Source organism: Centruroides sculpturatus, unplaced genomic scaffold (genome assembly GCF_000671375.1).
Source record: "Centruroides sculpturatus isolate CEXI.00-Female unplaced genomic scaffold, Cexi_2.0 scaffold566, whole genome shotgun sequence".
Taxonomy (NCBI): domain Eukaryota; kingdom Metazoa; phylum Arthropoda; class Arachnida; order Scorpiones; family Buthidae; genus Centruroides; species Centruroides sculpturatus.
In genome coordinates, this window is record NW_019384873.1 from 176246 (window position 1) to 203830 (window position 27585).

General features: G+C 27.3%; 1 protein-coding gene across 1 annotated transcript in view; it reads right to left on the reverse strand.

Annotated features, from left to right (window-relative positions):
- Positions 1-27585, reverse strand: part of LOC111630916 (spastin-like) — a 112281-nt gene that overhangs the window by 54398 nt on the left and 30298 nt on the right. The window contains 2 exon segments of the mRNA XM_023375076.1: positions 2547-2630; positions 4538-4624. Coding sequence (XP_023230844.1) covers positions 2547-2630; positions 4538-4624 — 171 coding nt within the window.

Genomic DNA, 27585 nt, shown 5'->3' on the forward strand with positions numbered 1-27585 from the left:
CATGAACTGACACTACTTCAGATAATGGAAAACTAAGATAAAATGGATCGGCATGATCATTTTGGATTAAAAAGTTTTGAATATAAAAAATTTATAGGATATATCAACTTTTAAGACTCTTTTTACACTTTGGTGAATTTAATTATATGTAGAAATATTTTTTACATCATTTATTATATAGCTAATATATGTACAGTAGTATTAAAAATAAAAATGTGTATTATTGTACTTACATTTTAATATGAATGTTTTATTTCACAATGAAGTTAAATGATAAAAAGTAACAGAAACAAATTTTGTATAACATGTTATTATTTTAAACCTTCTTTTTCGAATACAGTATAAAAAAAGTAGTGTATTCACTTACAGGTCTGCCTCAGATAATGCAGAAATTTAATCAGGGTTCTGCTGTATTTGTAAAAATAATCATGCAAAATATTTATATACAGGTATCCCTTGCTTAACATTGCTGTGCTTAACATGGGATTTGATTAATGCACAAAATTGATTGTGGCAATCTCTTTATATATGTGGTAGAAATTTTAATGTGGCTTTACCAGCTAGATGTCTGTACTTAACATAGATACCCTATTTGATTAATGCAATTTTGATAAATGTGGTAGCATCAAGAGATTAATAAACTATGTTAATCAAGAGACACCTGTAGTTAACTAGAATAATGAAATTTTCATTCAATAATCATAGTGTATTAAATAAAGTGCTTCATTACAGTGTCCTTTGTTCAAAATTTTATAAGCCCTAGTGCTTTTGAGCTTTAATGACTCATTTTCAGGTGGTACAAATTCTTTAAACAAAGTATTTGTGTATTATTACTAAATTCTAAAACAAACTTTTAAACAGAAAAATATTTACAATTTAAATAATTAGATTAAAATAGATCATATATATATATATATATATAAGTGGTTTCTTTTGTGTGTTTATATGTTAACTGTTTGAAAATAAAATGTATCATACTCTTATCTGAATCTAATGGGTTGTAATAACAGTAGTTCATTATTCTATCTATTTCAGGGCATTTTATTTCATTAAGGATAGATTATTGCACCTCAATGAAGCAAAATTCAAACTCGTCTTACTACGACAACTGCTGGCTGTAACATATGATATCATCAAACCCAGAAACAACATCTAGAGGGAAACTTCCACAGAAAGTTAAAAGAGTGATCTCCCACCCAAAATTATCATCAAAATGCACAACAGAAACTTATAAGATTAAATGTAAGGGTGATGACACAACTTAAAAGAAAGATTAAACAAATTAACAAGATAAATTAACGAATGTTAACAATTATGTATATAAATAGGGTCAAGTGGGTGTAATAATGTAACATCACCACCACACACTATAAGGAGATGAAACAAAGAACCAGGCAAGGTGATGCTAAAGATCAAATGAGATTGACAAAAGGCTTTCAAGTTCCATTGATGATATAGAAGTTCTTGGTGACGGTTAGGCAAATTTGTAAGATTTCTTCATTAATTTTTGATATACTCTCATTTTGCTTGTCAGATTTTGTGGAGATACAAATTAAATTATAACTATCTCAGAAGTAAGTCCCCAAGTGTTGAGAAAGTTTTATACATATTTGTTTTTTGAATTGGATAAATTATCTTTATTATACTTTGCAATTTTTTGCTAACTTTATTTCATTATTGTACGTATTTGGGCTAAAACTAATAAATAAATTTTTATTCATATAAATGTGTAGTAATTATAGTTTTGGGTTTTTGACTTAATAACAATTTCATTCATTTTTATTGCATGACGAAGTCCAGGCCTGGCACCATCATTTATGTAATGCACCATTAAGATATTATTCGGGCTCACAATTGAATTAAATAAGATGTTACAAGATTACAAAATTGAACTGAAATATTGTGATTAAAAAGAAAAAAAAACTCACTAAACTGTACAAAAGTAGTGAATTAGAAGAAAAACACAATGTCATTGAAACAAATGAAAACAAATGCTAGCTGAATATGAAATCACTACCTCCCACTTTTATAGTTTGGAACACTTTTAAAAGTTTCATAATACTGGGATTATTTGATTCAGATATGAATGTTACTAAAGATTATTCACTACAACAAGAACAAGATAGAGTTTAGATACTGGAATAAGGCTATTTAAATTTTAAAAAAAATAAATTTAAAACTTTACTTTTTTGTGATATGGTGGTTAACACTCACGAGAGAACAATATGAACATATTTGATAATAAAACAAATGTATAAAGAAAAAACTTTAAATTCTAAATTTAAATTAGTTGTAATCACAATTTATTGTGTTTAAAGTGCTTGTATCTCTGAAGATGAGCTAGAAAAAGTTGAAAGCACTAAGATTTATAAGTTTTTTTAATAAGAGATATTTCAATAAATTAGAATAATTTGTTATATTTGGAGTTCAAACTGAACTTGAAGTTTTTGAATATTTATATTAAATATCTATTATATAGAGTAACTTGGTATGATTTATATTTACATAAATAAATACAAACTAACAATAAATGATAATTACATTACCTAAGAAATCAAGTCTATCTTTAGCCATTAAGAGATTAGTTTTCATCTTATCCTGAAGTCGTTGAGCTCTTTCCCAAACTTGACCTTTAAAAATCAGATATTTCATTAATGATCAATACATACTGAACAACTGAGTAGATATCCTGCATTCAAACAATTTACATGAATCAAATAAAATAATTTTTAAATATGAACAATTTTCAAATTACATATTTTATAATCATGAAGTTATACTGTAATAAAAGTTAAATTGCAAAATTGGAATTTAACTTTTATTGATTTTTCAAGTGTAGAGTAATTTCATTGAAACTAATAAATTATGTCATATTTTTGATTAAGTAACTGTAATAAATTTAATAAAATCAAAAATAATGGCAAGACCTGGTAACATAATTAATATCAATAACTTATTTATTGGCATATCAGTAATCAGTTATAAAAAAATCTGATTATTGATAGCATCTATTACAAAAAAATCAAGATCATCAAAAAACTAATAATAATAATAATAATTTTAACATAGAATTATGATATATTGCAAAGAGTATTAATAATTATATAAGAAACCAACCCTGTATTATATTAATGATCAAATAATATTCTAATTTATTTAATTCCAAGTACAGGAGCTCCACTACTTATAAACATTCAACTTACAAATTTTCAGACTTACAATTTGATCATACATCTAAAATTTAATTTCATGCAGATTCTAAAGTTCTCTTCCCATTCGTGGGGTGGTGTTAAAGTCAGTCTTTAGCCAGTAATAAATAATTAATGTGGATTTATTTCTATTGCAAATTGTCATTTTTTTGTTTTCATGCAAATTCTAGCATTGCTGCTAATGAAGTGGCATCAAAATTGATAATGTTGGAGTAACAATATTTTTTGCTGTTGTTTGCAATTTTTATAAACTTTTACAATTAGTGCTTCAAAAATACAGCCCAAACAAATGCAAGAAATGTCTATTTCCATGGAAACTAAACTTGACATTATAAAATGATGTATGTTAGGTGAAAAAAACAGTGTTTGAAACACCTGCTACTAAGCAATAGCAAGCAGATAAACAAGCATAATGTATTCTATTAAGTACATTGAAAGGATCAAACACTCACAATAGGTGATTATTCTGTGTATAAATGTATTTTCCAGGTTAGTTTTTGACGTACGACAAAACATCAGGAACCTAACTTATTTGTAAACAGGAGAGCACCCATATTCAATTTAAGAGATGGCACCTTAATTGCCTACCTTCATTCCAAATTACATAGCATTTAATTAGCGAAAATTTAATCCAATAATAAATCCAGCTTGATTATTTGAGAGTAAATACTAGATCAATTGATGTGGTTAAATGAAAATATTAACAATGAAAATAAGAAAATTCAGATTATATTCTATATCTAAAATAATTTAATCTAAAAATAATCAAGTTTATGCATTTTTCTTCATTACTGATAATTTTTGATAGTATAATTGGCCAAACTGTATTTTGGTCAATCGGCCAATGCTATATTTAAACATCCAAATATTGATGAATATGTAAGGAAGTATAAACAGATTTATTTTCATAGTAATTTAAATTATATTATAATTCTGTTATATATATAAAAATAAAAAAATTCTATTAACTAAAATGCTAAAATGTTTTAAAAAGTTTGTTATTAAAATCTTACAATAATTTTTATTAGATAAATAGTGTTTCACAAGTCTTGGCAGGCTGCTATAATGTGCAGTTGCAAGGACAAGTCTATTGTTAGTATATAGATTATGTGAATTTAACAAAATTTGAAGCATATCTTGATATGCCAATGTATACTAATTTTAAATACCACAGAGACCTATTCCCCATTTAAGATTCCTGGCTAAGATTCATGGAATAACCTGTATACAAATCTACAATTCTTAACTATACACACACACACAGTTTATAAAAATCATTTTTAAAACTTATATAAATTTGAAGAAAAACAGTATTTAAAAATTTTTACCTTTTCCAGAAGTACAGTCAACAGCAATTCCCATCTCTAGCTGTTCAATTCCTTTTCTATATAAATCAATTGCATGTTCTTTGTGGCCTGATTAAATAAATAAAATGCATAAGATATATACAAATATTTAATAATTGTCAACTAATTAAATAAAATTATAATTTAAACAGTTCTATTTATATTTGATTATTAAATTCCAATTTTATTAAGAAATTTCTTCATATTTTAAACCTATTTCCTAATAAATATTTAATTCCATTTTGATATATTATTAAGAATAAATTCTGTAACAATTGTCATTCAAATATTTCAACATTTTCTTGTTATAGGAATCTGATCTTATCTAACAACATACACAGAACTGACAATTGGTGTGAAATAGAAAAAACAAACAAAAAACTAACACAAACATTTTCAAATCCCTTCCAAGTTCTTCTTCAGGCATTATAACAGTTACCCAAAAGCTTTTTTTGAAATATAAAAATTAGAACAAAAAAGCATTAGTTATAATGCCTGAAGAAAAACCTGGAAGGGGTTTTGAAAACGCTTGCATTAGTTTTTTTGTTTGTTTTTTTCTATTTCACACCAGTTATTGGTTCTGTGTACGTTGTTAAATATATCACAGTGTGGTGTGTTGTTATTTACTGATTTTATCTATTCAACCAAACCTCGACAAAACCCTTTAATATGCAGCCTTTTTTTATTAACTTTTCAAATGCTTTTGGCCATTAAATGATCTTCTTCGGGAACAAAACGGCAAATAATTCTGATTTCTATAAAAATCAGATTTATTCAATTTTTTGTTCCTGAAGGTCGTTCAAATGGCCGAAAATGCTTGAAAAGTTAATAAAAAAAACTGCATATTAAAGGTTTTTGTTGAGATTTGGTTGTTATTTAAGTGCAGTTAGAGAAGACTGTTTATCTATTCAGATATTAAAAAAATAATGATAGGTTTTGTTGTTGCATTAATAATTTTGCATAATTAAATATAATTAAAAATAAGTTGCAACTGGCCAAACAGTAAATATCACAGTTGATTTTTTTATTGCATAATTATTTTGAGCTTTTACTCTATAATTGTTTCTGATTCAGTATATATTTTATGTTTAAAACTTTTTCATTAGAATATAATTTTTCATAAAATATGATGTAAAACAAATATTGAATATCAATATTTAGTTTCTAAAACTATACAACAATTACATAATTAAAGTAAAGCAAAAAATATTTAGAAAACATTTGTTCATTTCAAATGAGCAATGCAGTGAGGAGAATTTTAGTGTTATATTTTTAAATAAGCAAATTTTTTTAAAAAGATTTGATTGAATAAATTTTTTTAAACATTTTGATTTTTCTTTAATTTCAGAACAAGAAACAATTGAGAAAACAACAGAAATATCCATAAATATTCAATATAATCAGCAAAATGGTAAATAAAAATTAGAAATACAGATGTTTACCAAAGAAACAATTTAGTTTTCTTCAGAACAAAGATGATAAATATTTATGAGTACATGTGCATATGCACAAGCATGCATACACAATAAAAAAAACTGGTGAAACCAGCTTGAAAAGTAAACTCACCAAAAGTATCTAAATAAAAAAAACTTTTGACAGTTGTAATATAATAATATTGGAATCAGATTTGACAATAAGACTTAATATGTGAATGAAGTGCACAGTACACAGACTACAACTATTGGAAGTTTGAATGAAGCAATGTCACCATGATAATAAATCAGGAAAACGAGCATTGCCACAGAAAAACACTCAGCTTTACTTTGTGCCTACAATAATTTGGCTAAATATTAGAGCAACTTTGATTAATAGTAGTAAAAGAACTTTAAGGTTTTTTTTTATAAATACTCAATATTTTTAAATAAAATCTTCAAAAAGACAAACAGGTCAACTCTTGAACAAGCTATTAAACATATGCATACTCCTTCTAGATTGTTCAGTAGTTCTCTCTCAATGTAAATCTAAGCGACAGAATGTTAATTGTGTAAGTCAAAACAATCCAACAAATTTATTCAAATTTAAGATGTACATAATACTCATCATAAACACGAAATATTTTAAATTTCATTCAGATTTGTTTATGTTTATTGGTAGCAGAGATATGTGGACAAATGCTTCAAAAGTGCATTTGGTGACTTTTAGCCTCTCATTCTCCTAATTTTTATTAAATTGGTATTAATGCACTTATATTGCTTTAGTAAAAATGTACTTGCACTAATGAAGATTATTTTGAATAAATTACTTTATATTAATCAAATGTTCAAAGTCAAAAATAATAAAGTCATTTCATTTGCAATGACCCAATTAGGGTTTCTCCAATGGGATCCCTGATTTTCCAGGATCCAGCTGTTTTTTAACCTGGGAAATCCTGCAAATTTCTTAAAATTTCAGTTTTTTCTTATTTTGTGTTAAGATTGAAATTTTGCAAATAGAAAGTATAATTATTAACCCATAAACTGTCAAAATACATTTGTATTTATTAATTTTAAACCTACTTATTAGTTTTTTTAATTTTTATTTATGGCATGTCACAAATGGTCAATANCTTGGCTGTTTTTTAACCCAGGAAATCCTACAAATTTCTTAAAATTCACTTTTTTCTTACTTCGTGTTAAAGTTGAGGAAATTTTGCAAATAGGAAGTATAATTAACCCATAAACTGTCAAAATACATTTGTATTTATTAATTTTAAACCTACTTATTAGTTTTTTTAATTTTTATTTATGGCATGTCACAAATGGTCAATAATCTGTACATAGCTTATTTGTGGCAAGACTCTGAAAATTCTTTACTTGTCGGAATCTATAATATCTGGAACAATTTTGCTTATGCTGTTTTAACTTTTAACCATGCCTAGTAGCTTCAATAACTGCATATGCTGCCAGGTTGTGCAAGGATACAAATGAGTATGAAGTATGCTAGTATGAAGTTTTTCTTCATGAACCTGATTATTAAAGCAAAACGAACTGCCGAATTATTGGGCTGTAAGCTTGATGCCTCTATTAAAGCAGCTGAGGTAGACAAATCAAAAATACTTGATAGCAAAAGAAATACTGTAATGCATCTCAAAAACGAACTAGAAATCTTCCAGGCTACAGGTGAAAAAACACATAACATCTGTCTTCTCTTAAATGCATTAAAGACAATTCCACCACATCAATTGAATCAAAAAGAGCATTCTCGGTAGCAGAACTTTTCTTTAGTAAAATAAAAATCAGATTGAGTGATAAGAGTATTGACCATCTTTGCTTTTTAAAACCATATTATAAAAATTTACAATAATAATTTGTATTATGTTTTATTTAAATAACAAAAATTACCTAACTTAGAAGTTTGATCTAAGTTCATTTTTTTCTTTAAATTTTCAACTGAATTCAAAGGCATTTTTGTTGTAAGCAGTTTCCATCAAACTTAAATAAACTTTTTTTATATGTGAAAATTTCTATGTAACTCAAAAGTAATTTATTGTACATTTTTACAAAGCATTATTATTGTTATTTTGGAGGTTGCAGGATGTATTAAGTTACTTAAAACTGAAAAATAATTATATCATTTAATTTTAAGATTTATTTTATATCTTAAAAATAATTAATTATGTCCCAGGATCCTGGAAACAGTTCACTTTTTCCTGGAATCCTGGGACAAGCAAAAGACTGGGAAATAAGAAACCTTAGACCCAATATTTTCTATTGAAAGAATAGCATTTGAGTGCTATTAAAATAAGAATATGGAATAAATCAGAATCTGTCAGTGTTTGCTATAAGAACTAAATATAATTTTAATATTATATCATTGATGAAACATTATTATAAAAAAATTTTAAATATTTTTAGATGATTAAAATTATCAATTCTGCAATTCATCTCTTTGATATAAAAATTAAAACCAATAAATCTGTGTTCAGAACAATTTAAAGATAATCAATAGAAATAGTATAGACAATTTTGCAGTGTGACTAAATGAATAATTTGAAACATTAAATACAATACATTAGAATGCTTTTTTATTTTAAGTAAGTTCATTATTCTATCTATTTCAGGGCATTTTATTTCATTAAGGATAGATTATTGCACCTCAATGAAGCAAAATTCAAACTCGTCTTACTACGACAACTGCTGGCTGTAACATATGATATCATCAAACCCAGAAACAACATCTAGAGGGAAACTTCCACANAAAATAGAATTTTATTGTTTTGTTTTATTAATTATTTAAGCAAAATTGCTGGACCCATATAACTCCAGATTTATTTCTGTTTTTGAAAATCATGTTGCATTATTTTCAGACAAATGATTTCCTGTTTGTAGACACCATGTGACTATGAGAGAAAAAAAAAAATAGAGGACAAGGTCATACAACTAAATCATCTGAATACATACTCTACCTACAATTAAACATGTGTGATATTATTCTTCAAAAAAATGATATAATTAATTAAATTTTTTAAAAATACAAAACAAACTGAAAATTTACAATTAAAAATAATTTATTTATAAAACAATATTAAACAAAACATTTTGTGGCATAAGATATTTTATTTTGGTTAAATATATAATAATCCTACACAGTTACTAACAATTTCCAACAATTAAATAACCAGTTATTTCATATTTACGTAATCATGCCATTAAAAAAATGTGATTGCCGTTATCTCTGAAAGACAAAAAAAATGCACAGATTTAAAAACATAGCATCAAAAAATTAATTATTATAAATAATTTTAAGTAACTATATAACAACACATTTATAAAAATTATAATTTTATTATTGTGTATGTAAACTATCAGATTCAGTCACTGAATTTTGATGTGAAAACTAATTTACACGTTTTTCAATCTATAATTTCTAATTTTTATTACTTTTAAATGCATAAGGTATCTATATAGCAAAATTTCGAATTAATAATGATGATAAACTATATATGAATAAGCCTAAATAAAGTAAGCACTACTGAAATTTTCTATATATATATTCTAGCCAACGGATTTAAGAAGTCTATCAGTAGGTCATGACCTGTTAATATTGTTAGATAATATTGTTAATGTGTCAGTCAGCCATTCGGTACGTAAAGAGGTCAGTAAATAAAATAAAGAACGGAAACCCTAGTGTAAAATGAAGATAGTTAATACTTCAATCATTGTATTTCAGGATGCATAGTTTTTTTTATATTCGACAAGTTCTTTAGGTCATTTTAAATAATGTTTTAAGTAAAGCTTATTAAATTTGTATCTAGAAAAGGTCTAAAACAAAGAGCATTCGCAAATACAATTCGGCAAACTACAGAAAAACGAATTTACTTAGACGAAAAGTGTTTAATTGTAGTCTCATAATTACACAATGGGAATAATTATAAATGACTTAATATTACTTTATATATTAATAAAATATTAAAAAGTACAGAGAAGACACGCTTCATTAACTGTTACACAATTTATTTCGTTAGTTTCATTTATGTTGAAAAAGAATGATATAAATTAATATTTGATCGTATAATATGGATAACCGCCAATATACATTTTGCGAATAATAAAGGATTTCAATAAACTAAAAAAAGCACTTAATAGCAAACATAGGACGATAAACGAGATAAATAAAATGTTGGAAATATCCCCATGAAAGATTATTATTGCATTAAACGTTAAATTGTTAAATATTCAAAAGCTTGTAATTTTGCGCAACTGCAGAATGGCGATAAATAAAATTACCAAAAACGTCATAGTCTTAGAAGTTGTATTACTGCATTAGTATCGGCAATCATAATGTCGAAAATAAAAGCTATTGGTAGAAAACGTACTTAACGTAATTAAAAGTAATGTATCCTAGACATAATGTGATCCTACAATTTGAAAATAAATAAGGTTTCATCGCTTAGTGAATTTCGATTGTAATATTTGCAATTTCAAATTCTAAAACTGAAGTGTGGGTTTAGAGAGAGTCGATTTCAATTATTATTATTTTTAAATATTAAGATTTATACAACTTTAAATAATTAATAATAAACGTTTAATTTCAGAAGAATAGAATTGATTAAATTCGAATATTTTTCCTGAATTTTAACAAAATCGAATAAAATTGTTATTTTAGTTAATATTTAAACTTTTATACGTATATGAATCTGATAGATAGATGAAATCCAGCATGTATATGTATAAAAATAAAGTAGTATAAAGCAAGTAACTTCTTTCCCTTAAGTTATTTTTATTTATTTATTTATTATTTCAATAATATAATTTCCTATATCATTTGTACATTTAAAAAAATCAGTCGTTTATTAATGTTTCCGTATAAGCAATTATATAAAATACAATTTTGTTTGAAATAAAATCATAAAATAAATAATTAATTAATTAACAGGGAAGAAATTTAAATTTTGGAAACTTCCCAATTCTAGACGATCAATGTCAGGCACATACCTTCATGCATTATCAGAGTTTCAGAAAAAATAATGAAATAAAACTGATAAAAATCGAATATTGGATATGTCAAAGCACAGATTATAACGCTTGATTAGCTTTTCAAACAAAAATCGATATTCATTCATATAATCATATAATTCAGATAACAGAATATCGTCTTACATGTTTTTGAGATTCCGAATGTAATAGTATAAATTAATTTCTACCGTATTAAAATTCAAGTATAAAACGAGTTTTGTAGTATTAAAAAAAATACTGTTTCATATTATTGAAAAGTTTATCAATGTCTATTCAAAAGATTTATATAAAATTAATTTTAACAATAAATTAAGTAAATCTTATTAAAAACTTCAATTTTTTCACTTCGTTAATTCGACTCAAACTATTAATACATTAAACTATCAGTTATTGTAAACAAAATTCAAATATGAACGAAGCGAATTCGAATATGCATCTTAGAAAAAAAAAAACATGTATATTTAAAAATTTGGAAGAAAAACTATGTTCGTGATAATTTAGTTTTTCATTTCCAAACAGTTAATTATTCGAGTTATTTTTTTGATAAAATTTTTAAAAAATTAGATCGTTCAACTAACTAAAATATAGCCTATATAAATAGTTCTATAACAAATATGTATATTTGATTAGATTTTACATCTTTATACCATAAACTATAAATATTTACAATTGTTTATAAATTATTACAGAAATATAGGTTACTTATATAAAAATAAATTGAAATCAAAAGCTTTCGCCATTCGCGTACACGTGAAAGTTAAAATAATCAATTCAATAGATTATAAGTCACGAATAAATATTCTATGTAAAGAAAACACAACGCCTACTCTCCAGACAAAAGTTGTTGAAAACGACTTCAACTTTTCTTCCCACTAAGATATACCATAAATAACTGAAAACAAAACTGAAACTAAAATATCTAAAATGCGGAAGAATATGTAGACATTGACTACTTATAATTATTATTAATAAGTTACTAACAAATAAATATTACATATGAAACACACCAGTACGTTTATCTTTTTCTGTAAGTCAAAAAATAATTTATTGAATAAAAAATATGTAGGATCATCGGACAGGTTTCTCCATAATGTCTCAACATAAGAGAACTACTGTCTTGAATTTGAATGTAATACTGATGCAATGCGATTGAAAACAGGTGTATTATACGTTAAAACTCAAATTATAACAGATTAAAAAGTATTTAAAATATTTTAAATGCTTCTAAAACTAAACAAATTTAACTAATTAATTAATTTTGAAAATCAATGTTTTAAAATAATAACAACAACTCGTAAGATAAAAACGTACGAAGTACAGTACATAAAGCTTTAACACGAGAAACTTAATTATTTATTGCTGCAATAAATAATTATTTGGTTACTGTATTTCACAGCTACATTTGATTTGTTAACCGATTTGTATATAATCAGTTTTTAATTTATCGAATGTTCGTATTAATTAATTAATGAGATGATTAATTGCTCTAATAAATCGATTAATATTTTCTGTTAAATTTAGGTAATAATTAACTACGTTGAACCAAATGTTTTTGCATCAGATGTTTAAAATAAGACGACAATAATTTTACATAAAACACAACTTTAAAAAGATTCGAGGATTTAATAAAACTGAAAATTTTAATTTAAATAAAAAGACTCGCTTTTCTTAAAATACCACATTAATTGGCAATGCAATTTTCCTTGCACGATAAAAAAATTAAATTTTATACTTTTGCCTGAAAAAACTAACAAAACATTACATTCGAGAAATCTCAAAAACAGAATTTATCTAAATTTTTTCTATTATATCTTGAAGAATATCACAAAAACATTAAAGTGACTTTACGTTAATATTTGATAAACCTAAAACGAATTATGAATATCACGTTTATAGTATTGTATTTCCTTAAAGTAATCAAAAGAGTAGATGATAAAAATTTTGTTAGAAAAACCTGGTTGAATGTTAAAAGAATCAACATAAATGATAATCAATTATCCAATCAATTTTGGCATTTTTCAAATGCCTATACTTTTAACATTTTTGGATAAGAATGTTTAAACTTTGTAGTTTGTTTCTTAAAACAGAATTTTGATATTCTAACAGATATTTGAAAATTCACGTGAATTGATAAAATGAATACATCATTCATAGTTGGATGGTTGATTGGTTTGATGAGATAAAGCAACACAACACGTGGGCAATTGTCAAAGTGGGGTGACTTTTAGAGACGTAGAGAAAATCCGGAAAACTTCACATAAGTACCTATTGTTCACGCGCGAACCCGTGACCAACTACTAATATTCGGCGGTTTTATCCACTCGGCCACTAGTGGACCATGTAATTCATGTATAATGTAATTTAGCGATTTTCAAAAAATGCCGCAAAATCTCGAATCACAAAATTCAAAATGAATTACAAATTGTCTAGTAGCTAACAACGCGGAGAAATATTTTAAGTACATCTAAAATGCTTTATCCTGTCGGTTAATTTTAATCGTTTGAACTAGAATGAAATACAGTAATCACTTTAAAAAATCGTAAGACATCATCTTATCTTGAAATGAAACGATTAGGTAAAAAAAAGTTCAAAATTTCTCAAAACATGGATATCAATCAAATTCTGGACATTGATTTTTCATATATCACATATATTATAGAGCAGTGTTTCTCAACCTCTAACGAATCGTCGCCCCCATCAACGTAGTATCGCCCCTTCAATAAAACCGTCACGTAGTATCGCCCCCTTCACTTCAAAATTCAGATACCTAGGGCCAAGGCTAACGCCAAATTCGTATTGCATTGAATAGACTAGTGACTAGTATAATGTTATTTGTTTAATTATTGTACGATATAACGAATAAAATATCCAATTATTCTTAATATAATGTTTTACTATACCGCCCAGAAAATTGTTTTTCGCCCCCCAAAATATAAATGTTACCAGTGCCGGCCCGAGGCAAGTTTTAGGATGGAGCGAGATTCTATTATGGCGCCCCCTTGGTTGCCCCTAATTTATACCCTTTAATTTTTTTTTACCACTGAGGCGCCCGCTAGGACTTAGCGCCTGGAGCGGCTGCTCCGTTCGCCCTATGGTAGGGCCGGCTCTGAATGTTACTAATCACCCCTCAACATGGAAAAACGCCCACATGGGGGCGATATCGCCCCCGCTGAGAAACACTGTTATAGAGTATTGCTATGACTTGTGTTGTTATACAAAACATCAATTTACGAACAATAGGAATATATAGTATTGCCCAATATAGTCGACCCCCCTATAAGATATAGATACGTTCCATTCTTTGGAAACAGTAAAAAACCAGTAAAAACCCCCTATAAGATATAGGGGGTTTTTTACGGTACCGGTCACAATTTTTTCGTAGTTTTATAGGAATCGTAATTATAGGGGGGTCGACTGTACCATATAATCTAGATATGACATCAGATTTCCATCTGTTAATGAAGAACGCCATTCGCAAGCAAAGCTTTAAAGATATTAATAAAGTTACTGAAATGTGATGCGACATAATTTCAATAGACATCAGTAACATTGTACTGAAGGGGGGAAAAACTATTTGTGTCCAGATGGCAAATGTCCATAGAAAAATAATAAAAAAAAATCTGTGAATAAGATATAAGACTATTCTTACACCAATTTTTTTTTTCGATTATTTTATTCGAGGGATAAAGCATTTTAAATTATTATATTAAGAGGCTTCTTTTCTGCATAATCAGTTAACCAATTATCAGATATATAATTTATGTACTGTATATAAACTATACGGAAGAAAATTATTTGTATTTCTAATAATTAATCTTATTAATAATTGTGTTTCTCGTTTAACGCGTTTTATTATAAAATATTCAATAGATAAATATAACAGAGCAAAAAATAGAGAAAAAATTTATAAACAAAATTTAGTATTTTATTGAAAAAGCCTACTACTGCTACAAAAACAAACACTTTGATAATCTTATAAAGTAAGATTGCATTTGCCAGATAAGGAATGTTTCTTAGATCTTTCTGTAATCTAACAATGAAACAGTAACTTTTAATCATATTATCTAACGTAGAAGCCAAAGGGAATAACGTGACAAAACTGTCTACTTTGCTCTAATGTCCTATATTGAATCTATGTCAGAACTATTAAAAACACGCAACCTGATCCTAATTACTGAATATGTATTTAACTATATCGTAATTTCTGACTTCAAAAATTTATGTTTTAAGTAATTCCATAAATTGCAATATCTCGTCCATTTTCATTTAAAAAATTAACATTTCGTTTCGTTTATTTATTTCTGTAAAAATTATTTGAATTAGTCTTGTTTTATCCGAAACAAAATCTAATATAATCATTCCAATAAAAGATTCCGCTTTTATCAATGATGTAAGATAAAAATAAACAATTCTATTTATTATTTATTGTAATTTAAAATATAAATAAATTTAAGTCACTAAGCATATATTAATTTTTATTATATATACTACTTAATATTTTTATATTAAGGCTTATTTCTCTTAATATAATATGGATTATATATTAGTTATATAATTCATATTAAAATTATTAACGTTTATAATCTAATTTTAATCAGAGAAATTTTTATATACAAATGCAATACAATTTGAATTTGATATATATAGTAACAAAATTATAACTAAGTCAAAATATGAATAATTTAATAAGTTAAAAAAATGACTAAAACATTTTTTTATTCTCAAATAAATTATATTTAATGTACTGTACGATGCAGAATCGCTGTTAAGTCTTTAAATCCTATTATTTTAAATTAGATTGCTTAATGTGACCAACAACTCCGTTAATCTTTAATTTGTAAATATATACCCATTACATATATTTAGTGTAAATTAAAAAATGTAGGTTAACAAATCAGAAAAAAATGACAAAAATTAATGAAAATAAAATAATTCATTGCGAACAAAATTTATTTACTTGCGATATTTAAACAACATTGATAAATCGGATCTGAAGAAATTAAGAATATAAATCTTCATTTTTATTTTAAAGTGTAAAGATGAATCATAAAATTAAATTGATGACTTTATTCAAACGATAAAGTGATTTAAATCCCACTTAAAACTGAACAAATCCCATTTATGGTAATTGTCTGTTTTATTTTTATACATTACTGTATATAATTGAAATATTGTACGCCTTTCCATAAACTTTTAAAACCTACAATTTACTAACTAAAAAAAATTAATTAATGAATAAAAATTAAAACAAGTACGCATAAAGCATTGTCCACGCAGCGCCTACTAATATTTCTAATATTTATTTACTCTTTCCTCAATCTTACTTTCGAATTCAAGTCCCAAAATCTAGCAACAGATAACTTATAAAAAAATTAGCAATTTTATGTTACTGATCATATTATTTTTAATAATATTTTTACACAAAATAATAAAACAAATATTTACTACATGTATTGAACTTTTCTTTATTAAAATCAGATAAATATATCATAAGTAACATATATCAATTAATGGAAACAAAAGTAATAATTTAAAAAATAATAATTCTATTATCTAAACAAATCTTTATTCATTTTATTGTTATACTAGTTTCTTTTCAAACATAAATTTCAGCATAGATTATAAGTTTAAAATTTTTTAATAACGTAATAACCACAAATAAATGCAAAAACAGCTGGCAGAATGCTAATGGAAAGACTTACCATCATCAGATTGCGGCTTACTAAATTTTCATATTTATTGGTCATTTGAGAGCTTTAAATATAGAATATTGTGTTGAAAAAAGTAATGAATATAAAGATTATAATGCTATGATTTGAACGCTTATTAGCCTGAGAGATACATTCCTACATTACATAGTGTTCATCGATAAATACACATTTAAAAAAAGTATTTATATATAAGACGTTATAATAATTCTATTAATAAATGTAAGATTTATAGATATTAATTATTTGTAAACTTATTTATAAATAATAAGAACAATTCACGATTAATCATAGAATTACAAAATTTCTTATATCTATACTTAATTAATTCAACAATTAAATACGAGCACTGACTTTTAATACTTTTGAAATCAAAAATACTTTAACTGTAAAGGTATTAATTTAATGAATCAGAAAAATTTTTTCCGGTCTGCATGATACATATTAAGCCGGAAAATACGTTACGTGTTGAATCCGTAAAACGCTGTTGTAACAACTATTAATGGAATCATTTCCGTTTTCGTTTAAAAGAGGTAACAATAAGTTTCTAATATAAAGAAACAAATTGCATTTAATTAAACAAACTTAAATAAGAAAGTGTAGGAGGAATAGTTTTGAGACAGTAATTTCATCTTGTATTTGTTTTCATATCAGAATTCAAGACAATAAATTCGACAAGGGACAAGCCGAAAATCATAACGATTTAATAAATAAATAAATAAGAAAAAAACCCGAAAAGCTATGGTGAATTACTGTAATGGACTGTGCAATTGATTTTTCAATTATTTAAATTTTCATTTTCTTTATTTTCCACCATTACTATAATGCGTACTCAACGTAAGAACGGTGAGTAATAAATTGTTAGATTAATCAGATTCGTATTTGCTGGAATCCAAGCTTTCAAACTGATAAAATAATTTTTAACAGTTTTCATTGATCACAAGTTCACTACAACTTTTCATCCACGTATACTTGCTATCAGAGACGTCTCTATGTTAGTACATAATTTAATTCAATTACAATATTAATTCGAAAATTATTTTCGAGTTAATTACTTTAACTCGTTTCATTTATTTTTAAACGATTACAGATTACTTTTTACTTTAAAAAATTAACAGTAATTTTATTTTCATAGGATATTACAGTACTAACGCAGGATCTCTATTTGATTATTATTTTCTGTCATTCTAAAGACAAATAGTTACAATTATTACTTTTGTTTCTCTCTTTAAACTTTTCAGTTATTTTAATTTAAAAAATAAATTTTCAAAGTATCCAAAATATTTGAAGCGTTTTCTTATCATTGTTTCAAGTGATAATAATAATAATAATTTCAGATTCTCGTTTTACTACGAGATTCATCGAGGAAAAAATGACGCCCAGCATAGCAAGCATCCTATCAATATGCGTTCCGGCTTTCAGTCAATTAGTAGAATACTGTATATATCATTTTAGTTCTTTACTTTGCTATAGAACACCACAAAGCAAATTGGGTCGGGTTTATACACGACATATAAAATATTTGCAATGGGATATATTGACAGTTTGAAAATCTATTTGCAATAAATACAAATTGATATTGATCGCCGATTTCAGATTTGGAACAATTATTTAGTTCACGAATTTTATAATTATATTATATATACTGTAAAGATTATTTATGGAATAATTAAAATGGTTTATCAAGTCAATGCACAAGTGTTTGTTTTTACGGTTGCATGTAAGTTTCTCATAAAAATGGTTATTTAACAAAGACCTTTACATTTCAGTTAATTCTAATAGATTTTGAAATCGCGATTAAATATTTCACGTCATCAAACATGATAGCAATTATTTCAAGTAATTTTTTTTTCTAAATCAGTGAAACTATAAGCATATAATTTTTTTAAATATTACTTTTAATATTTTTAAACTGAAAATTTTTAAAATAATCATCATGATATATAGGCCTATATATAGGCTATATATTGAATAAAAAACTAATATTTAATAACTACTATGAAGTTCAAATTCGTAAAAATGGAAGAGAACGTCTCTCTTCTGTTTTCTATTATTCTCTTCCCATAAGAGTTCATCTTCACACTAGAACGAAAGATAATTTCGCACGTATTTTCGGTATTTGCAGTTTAAAATGAATCTTTGAAAGCGTAGCGAAAGTAAACCAGTTGTAAGATTCTTTTAAAAAATTAAGAGTATATGCGGTTAATTAATTCGAGAAAAGAAAACTATTAAAATCTTATAAAAGAAATTAAAAAAGATTATCCCGAATTTTCGATATTTTGGTAAATCTTTGGTATCAGACTCCATGTTGAATACGTAGTGTATTCAACATGGAGTCTGATAAAATTGAAATAATTAGAATTAGAGCAGAATTGTTTTCGATTTATCATTTAAGTTATATATTTTAAGTTGAACATATCCAAATAGATATTATCTATTTGTGTTGCACACAAAACCCGTTTAATGTTCTCTTTTTCATTATCACAAAGTATGAATCGGCCTTATGTATTGCTCTGTTCATTAGCGTTAGTAAAAAGAAAGAAAAGAAAAAAACACACTCATACAACAGTATATTAAACTTTTCATTAGTATAATTTTTTCTTTAAATTTGGCACAAGAAACAACATATGGTCGATAAATGCATTAAAAATGTTTGGAAAAAATTAAATAGATTACCTAAAATTATGTATTTAAAATGCTGTCGCGCTTTTACTTTATGTGATTTTGAAATAACGAGATCTCCTTCTAAAACAAGTTTTGTAGTTAAATAATTTCCTTCTATTCGTAAAAATTAGAACAGCACTGAATCGTCCTTCATGCAGCTTGTATATGTATGTAGAAATCAATTTTTATACGTGTATAACTCAAGATATCATGAGTTAAATCATATCGCAATGAGTAATATCCACAGGATATCCTTTTCTCCATGTTTACTTTTACTTATTTATAATATTCAACTGAATATTATCTATAAAGAAAATAATTTATAACATATAACGAAACTTTATATCTATTGTAAATTTCATTTTTCTTGCGATAGTTATTATAAAACCATCACGAAGATAAACTAAAATTAAGGGATTTAAGCCAAAAACATGTCGACAAATAGCTGTCCCCGGCAGAACTGTACTTGTATAATTTAATTAATTTCTATGGATTTAACTGGTCGTAATTTGAGTGAACCTTTCAGGTATACACTCCAGAAACTCAATCCCAGCGTAAATGGCGACCGCACTGTATACAATAATAATTAACGTTAAGATGATCGCAAATCCAAGACAACTGATTCAAACTATACTCATGAAAAGTTAAGCATGGATCACAAAAAGCTAAATATAAGCCTAAATAGCATGAAAGCTTAATGAAAATTAGTATATAGGTATAACTTAGTATGAAAACTAACATTTACTTAAAATTATGCAAAATGTATATAAATATACACTGGGAAAGCATCGGCATCTTCCCAGAGAGCACTATTTTTGCTGAAAAGGTACTATAGACAATAAAGAACAGAAAACAAGATTGTTACGGTACAAATAAAATCATGACCAAAGAACACGTTTACAGAATTCAGAAGGATGGAGAGCTGTTGAAAGATTGGAGGCTGATTAATCAATTACCGAAGTGAAGAGATTCTTTAATGTTTATCATTCTATTATCTCAAGTCTTTGGAGAAAATTCGAAACAACAGGAACCATTATGAAAGACCTCTTTCAAATTATCCACTGGTGACATCATCTCGGAATGACCATTATATACGGTTCCTATTCAAAAGAATCAGCAGGTCGTCTGCGTCATCTGTGCGTGCTAGCCTCGTTTCATTCACAGAACGGTGGGTATCTGTCTCATCTGTTACCAGAAGCTTCTCAAGACTGAACTCTACGCCCGTCAACCTGCAGTATTTGTGCCTTTAACCTCCAGGCATAGACAGGCCCGCCTGAAGTGGTGTCAGGAGCATGTAGGCTGGACTCGAGAACAATGGGCTCGAGTCCTTTTCACATATGAGTCTAGTTTCTCCCTGGAATCTGACAGCATGCGTATGTTGGCTGGAGGGATGTAGTAACCCGTTATAAATCACAGAACATAACGAAAAGACGTGCTTTTAGTGGTGGTGAAAACACTATTTGGGCTGAATTTTTATTAGTCAGACGCACCTCTATGTGTTTGATGGAGCCGCCATTACAGATTTACAAATACAGGAATCACATCCCGATACCTGCGAGAACTACAAGTATCGGGATGAGATACTGGACCACTATGTCAAACCTTATGCTGGTGAAATCGGAGATGACTTCATTTTAATGGACGATAATGCTCGTCCGTATCGAGCAAGACTGGTCGACCAATACCTTTATGAAGAGGGAATAGAAAGAATGCATTGGTCCACATATTCTGCAGATCTTAATCCCATAGAACATCTATGATTCCCATAGGGTGTTTCAGCTGTCATACCCTCTCCACAAGCCCTTGGTGACCTCCAAACCACTGTTTTGCGTTAATGGCAATTGCTGCCTTCTCGGTTTTTGCAATTTCTCATTTAAAGAAAAGAATCGACGCTGTCAAGCTTGCATTAATGCTAGAAGTTGCATTCCATATTCACCTAAACACTTGTATTTAAACCTCATTTTGTATTCATATTTATTGTTACTTACATTCATCCTTTATTTTTTCTGTTAACATTCACTCATTTTCTCCAAATATATGCAGTGTATACCTACTGTATGTATGTATATGAAAGTTTAATAAATTTGTTTAAGTGGTTTTGAAAATATTGTCCCTTTTGGAATCCGTGCTTAACTTTTGACGGCCAGTGTATATCCAGCTTAGTTTAATTTTTACATCTATAGGGTTGGCAACTGATTGCGGATTTTAAATAAGAAGAAAAATTCAAAATTTTTGCTTAAAAATATAACTTTATTCAATTAGGTATTGTCCATTTTTGTCAATGACCTCTTGCCATCTTTCAGGCAATGTCATAATTCCATGTTCATAAAACTTCTGATTTTTGCCAGCAAAAAACTGAATTAACTGTGTTTTTGCATCATCAGCGTCATTAAAACGTTTGCCATTTAAGGAGTTCTGCATGAAACGAAATAAATGGTAATCTGAAGGCGCAAGGTCAGGGCTATATGATGGATGTCACAACACATCCCAACCTAGCTCCAATAATTTTTGGCGAGTGACCAAAGATGTGGGGCTTTGCATTATCATGCTGGAAAACAACACCCTTACGATTTGCCAATTCTGGCCGCTTTTCTTGAACTGCATCACTTAGTTTGGCGAGTTGTTCTATATCTATATTTTTCAGTAACAGTTAAAATTACAAGAATTTCAATATTGACAAAGGATAACACTATCTTAACTTCATTTACAAGAAATAAAAGTTTAAAATGATAATAAATTTAAGACGTATGGAAAATTTAACATGCAAATATATATACAGTATATATAAAAGACAATTTAATTTTCTGTTTAGTAATTAATAAAATCCGTTATAATGTTTAAATGCCATTCCGACGAATTTCACGCAAATTAATGTAGAATTTAAACGTTTGTACTTAAATTAAAATACGAATTAATTTAAACTATAATCAAGCTAGAAATTATAACTTATATAATAATTTATCCACATTTATTTGTTTTTATATACAGGTAATATTGTTCAAGTCTGAAGAAAAAAAAAAGTTGAATTTTTAAAATATCTTGAAAGTAAGATTTTATGTAGTTTTAACGTAATTTTTATTAATTTTTGTACAAATTAATAAAAATTAAAATTTTAGAAACATGCACTAGGTTACATTCAACTAACAAGTAAGATGAACTTGAATTCCTTTAGAAAACTATTTCCTTAAACGATAAGAGCACAGAAACATATTGAATTATTAAATATTTCGTTTCTAAATTTAACGCTAGCACGTGATGTGACTTTATCACACTTACCAATCTTCGATTTTTGAATCAATCAGTTTTTTTAAATAATAAGAAACGACTAAGTAAAAATAATTATATAAAAATTCCCATCTTTCCAAAAGCTAAATACATTATTACATAAATAAAAATAAAAGTATCAAAATGTTTAATTGAATATGGAAAAACAATTTGCAATCTTCTTGATGTAGTTAGTGTCTTTTTTGGTGACGTCAGTAGATGCTATTAATGATTGAAATACTCGGGTTAATAATTTTATAATTTGTTAACAAAAATCATTTTCATAATTCTGTTATTATATANTATATAAAATTGAAACAATTATGATGGTTTTTATCGACACATCTCGTAATATCCGGATAAACTAAAATGAAGATAACATGTTTTTTAAGACTTTGTATTAACAATTTGAGTTCAAATAATTCAGGTAAATTCATTTTGTGTTATGAATACAATATTCTTACGCTTTACATGTAAGAATATTTTCTATTTAAATAAAATTTATCTTTTTGCGACACAAAAATTTCAATAGGATTCTTTTACAATAGCGTACAGTACATATATTTTGATTTTCGTATTAAATTCAGAATATGCTATATACATCAGGGGAGCATGTCCATTGGGGCACTTGAGACGCTGCTGCCATCTCCATACCAGTTGCCTTTTCCTAATTTCCAAGAAGATCCCAACCAACAGAACATTCGTGACTTCTAGTCTATTCTGCAAGTATATGAACGATATTTATCCGTTGACTCATGCAACTTTGTCGTATGTTGACCAAAACCCCATTCCTTGTTTTCGAGGCCAAGTTAGCCCCGAGTGCAACCATGCCACTTTGTGGAAGCGCTAATCCGACGTTTAATCAGAGTTTGGAGCTCCTTGCATAATCTATGATGCCCTTTTTATATCTTGTGCTCCCTTTTTCAGTCTGCGGGCCCCGCTGATATACATAGTATACATACAGTAAAAATCATTCTAAACAATACTTAAAAATTTAACCAAACACTTACACATCAGAAATACTGATGAAATATTTTATGATTCGACACACATGAAAATGTGTATATAGTGTAAAATTATAAACTAGAAAAATACTTCTGAAAGTGTCATTAAAAATATCACTATTAATAAATATTAACTTATACGTAAAAAAAAATCGATGTAATTTTTTCACTTATACGTCAACCATCTCCGTAGATACATACTAACATAAAAAATACCAATATATAAATATAATAGAAAATATAAAAATCTTGGGAGGGGCCATTTTTGACCGATCGCCATGATTTCCCTGTTATATATAACAGCAGGAAAAGTAAAATGAGACCTTTTATAAGTTTCCCCCTGAAGATTTTTCAATTAAATTAAATTCTAAAACTTTAATGTTTTTTATTCGAATTTGATCAAATTTCGTCAGCTTCAGGCTGGATATAAGAATAAATTTAGTTTTAAATAAATTATTCATAAATATTTATTTTAGGAATACAGCATCTTGGGATCTACTGTATTATAACGATTCGGGACGGGTAAACTAAACAAGTTTTGATTCTATAAATTGTTTAAAACGGGTATTTACGAGTATAATACACTAAAAGTGGTTCTCAAACTGTGAGGAAGGCGCTCCTCCCTAGTAAGACGCGAGACTCATTCTCCGGGCCCAAAAAAATAATTACAATTTTCTCAAGAATTTAATATTATATTCATTAATGCTATTATATTGTAAGTTATCATTGTGGTTAATCTCAAAATATAACCATTTTATCATCAAAATTTGATTTCATTTAACAGGTAAGTATATCTGTATGATATTTTCTCCTGTATCCCCTTTTTTAAAACGTAAGTAGTGCATTAGCACTAACTATATGGTAATAATTACTGTCATACTATGTTTTGGTAATATTCTATAAATGTTATCCTGTAGCAATAAGTCTCAAACTTTTTAAAAATACGTTCTTCTGTAAAAAATTTTTTTTTGTATCCGGTATATTGTTCGTAAAAACACTGGCCTTTAATTTTTATGGCATATTTTATTCTAATGAAACTAACATTTTCATAGATTTCTGATACACAATTATATTTCAAACAAAAGTTCGAAATATAATTGTGTACCAGTACAGGGATAATTGCCACTAAATTAAATCAAATTTTGATATCGGGCCCCTACCACAAAGATAACTTAAGGATGTAGTAGTGTTAATAAATTGAATATCAAATTCTCGTGGAAATTGTATTCGAAAGTGAACAGTAATACATTTTTTTTTTTACAAAACAGAGAAGTCTTTTTAAAAAGTTTGCTATAGGATAATATTTAAAGAATATTATGAAAACATGTGACAGTAATGATGATCATACAGCTAGTGCTAATGCACTGCTTATGTTTTAAAAAAGTTCTCTATCACTTTATTAAATAATTATTCTAATTAGAATTAGCTAGTACTGAACGTCAGGTACACATTTTATACCCAGGTACTCGTGTACACAATTATTTGCGTGATCTAGTGTCTGTTTAAAAGGTTTACTTACAACATGAAAAATCGTAAACGAACACAATGATTTTAAAAAATGATTAAGTTATGGAAAATGTTTACCGTCTAATTAATTTAGCTGTTTTTAATTGAACAATTTTTAAAAGTTCCGTTTTGCAAACTAATAGGTTATATATATTTGAAATTAATAATTTAATTTATTTAAATCGCTAAATTATTAAACTTTAAAAATCCTGTAATGTGTCACAAAAACAAATTTGTTAAATGTGTCTTTTAATAAATTTCTTGTATTTATAATATATTACTAAATTGTAAAAAAAATTTAATTGGAAAGTAACTTTGTAACACAACAATCAAATTTATCATGATAAAATGGTAGCATTTAAATTACAATTACTTATAATTTTTGTATTAATACTTGGTTTTCATTTTACTTTCCCGGCTGTTATATATAACAGAGGAAAAGTATGGCGATCGATCAAATCCTCCCCTATTTTTTACATTTTTGGACTCAGGGTACCTCGAAACGTTGAGAAATGCAAAAAACTCGGGTTTTTTCCTGTATGTATGATGTCTGACATGATTTTGTTCATGCTGAAGCTTAATAACTCCTGTGCTTTTTGTCGAAAATTTCTGAAATTTTGCAGTGAGGTTTGTTTATTAGAGAATTAATACTATTAAATTTTGGCGATTAAAGATCAAGGGAGTGGGGAGATGAAGGGGGTCGTGTGTATTTCCAGTAGGATTAAACTTAATAACGAGTAAAATAGGCATTAACATTTAGAATTTTTTTTATAAAACCCATCCCTACCCTCAACATTAAGCTTTTTGCCCCTTTATGAGTTAAAAATATAAAAAGTTTTTAAATAAAATAAGATAACAAATGTTTCCGGGAAAGTTAATAAACTAAAAAATCCAGCAACGAGTTGCTTAACTAGTTTATTAACACGTACTCTCAAACTGAGGATGTGAATAGAATTTTGTGAAGAGTTTGAAAATTTTTGAAAGCAAATCTTATTGATATTAAATTATTCGAAGTTCTCTCTAATTTATAATTTTACCTAACACAACATTTTAAAAGTCATAGAAATGTTTTAAAATTTAAATATGCTGATTAATATTATAAGAGATACAGACCGATCCCTTCCAAATGTTTCTGGAAGGCTTCCTCTGAATTGCATTTTATAATAATTCTTTGCATAAAATATTTAAAATAAAAATATAAAAGTTAACATGTAAATTTAAAAATTACCCACAACTGCTAGTAAAACAAGTTAGAGACTTTACTAATTGTTGGAACATAAAAAAAAATAAACAATGTGATCACGATTTATACCATCAAATTTTAAATAATACGATCTTGTGATAGGAAAGAATAACAAGTCTTATTACACATATAAAAATAAAATGAACTCAATGCACACATTCATTTAATGTTTATTAATTACAGAACTACAACAACATATAAAAACTTTGGGTCAGTAAATTTTAAATTAATGTCATTGTAAATGAAGGTTCTGAAAAATGATGCATGCTAGAAACGGTAAAACTAGGCAGGAGAGAGGGAAAAGAAAACACAGAATATAAATTGTTAGAGAAAATACAAAGATTATCAGGAAAAGTTTGAAAATCTTTAAAATTCAAGTTATTTATGCTATTCTGTGAATTGATTATTAAATAAAAATTTATAAAAAAAACTTCAATTTTCTATATACTGTAAGGTCTCGTTTTATGCGGATTTTTTTATGCGATTTTGAAGTTGTGCGGTTTGTATTCCATCCAAATTTTTTTTGGACAAACATACATGTAGGCTTCTTTAGGAAGCCCGCGTACAGACAGTCTCCAAAAATCCTGGAACGCTCAAAGCTCACTCCATTTGTTCCGCTGACATATAACGTTTATGAATGTAAAGGACAGCTAGATCTACCTTAATCGCTTTAGTTCCTAGCAATTTTTGATATAAATGTAATTGAACATAAAAAATACTTAAAACTGAAAAAAACGAAAGAAATGCGTTAATTTTGAAAAAAAAGCTTCAAAGTTTAACTTCCTTTGTCTTGCCCTTCTGTGAAATTTAACACCGATAAGTCAGTTTATACATCTGGATGACCTTGAACACAGCTGGAGTTGGATTTCCCGGGGCATTCTCATAAACGTCGCGGGAGGACAAGGGTTTAAAGTAGGGTGAACACAAGCTGGCCGTATATTTTTTAACGTTTTTATAAACTTTGGAGACTAAGACCCTGTACACACTAGGCGTTTTTCAACGCGCGTTAAACGCGCGCTTTTAGGCCCTGTACACACTAGGCGTTTTTCAACGCGCGTTAAACGCTCGTCAAACGCCGAGCTAACGCGCGTTAGCTCGGCGTTCGACGAGCGTTTAGCGGAGCATGCGCACTGGCTCGGTTTGGAAATGGATGTGGAAGTGATTGCTTGTGTGTGGCTCCTCTATCGTCGCTATAAAAGACGACGGC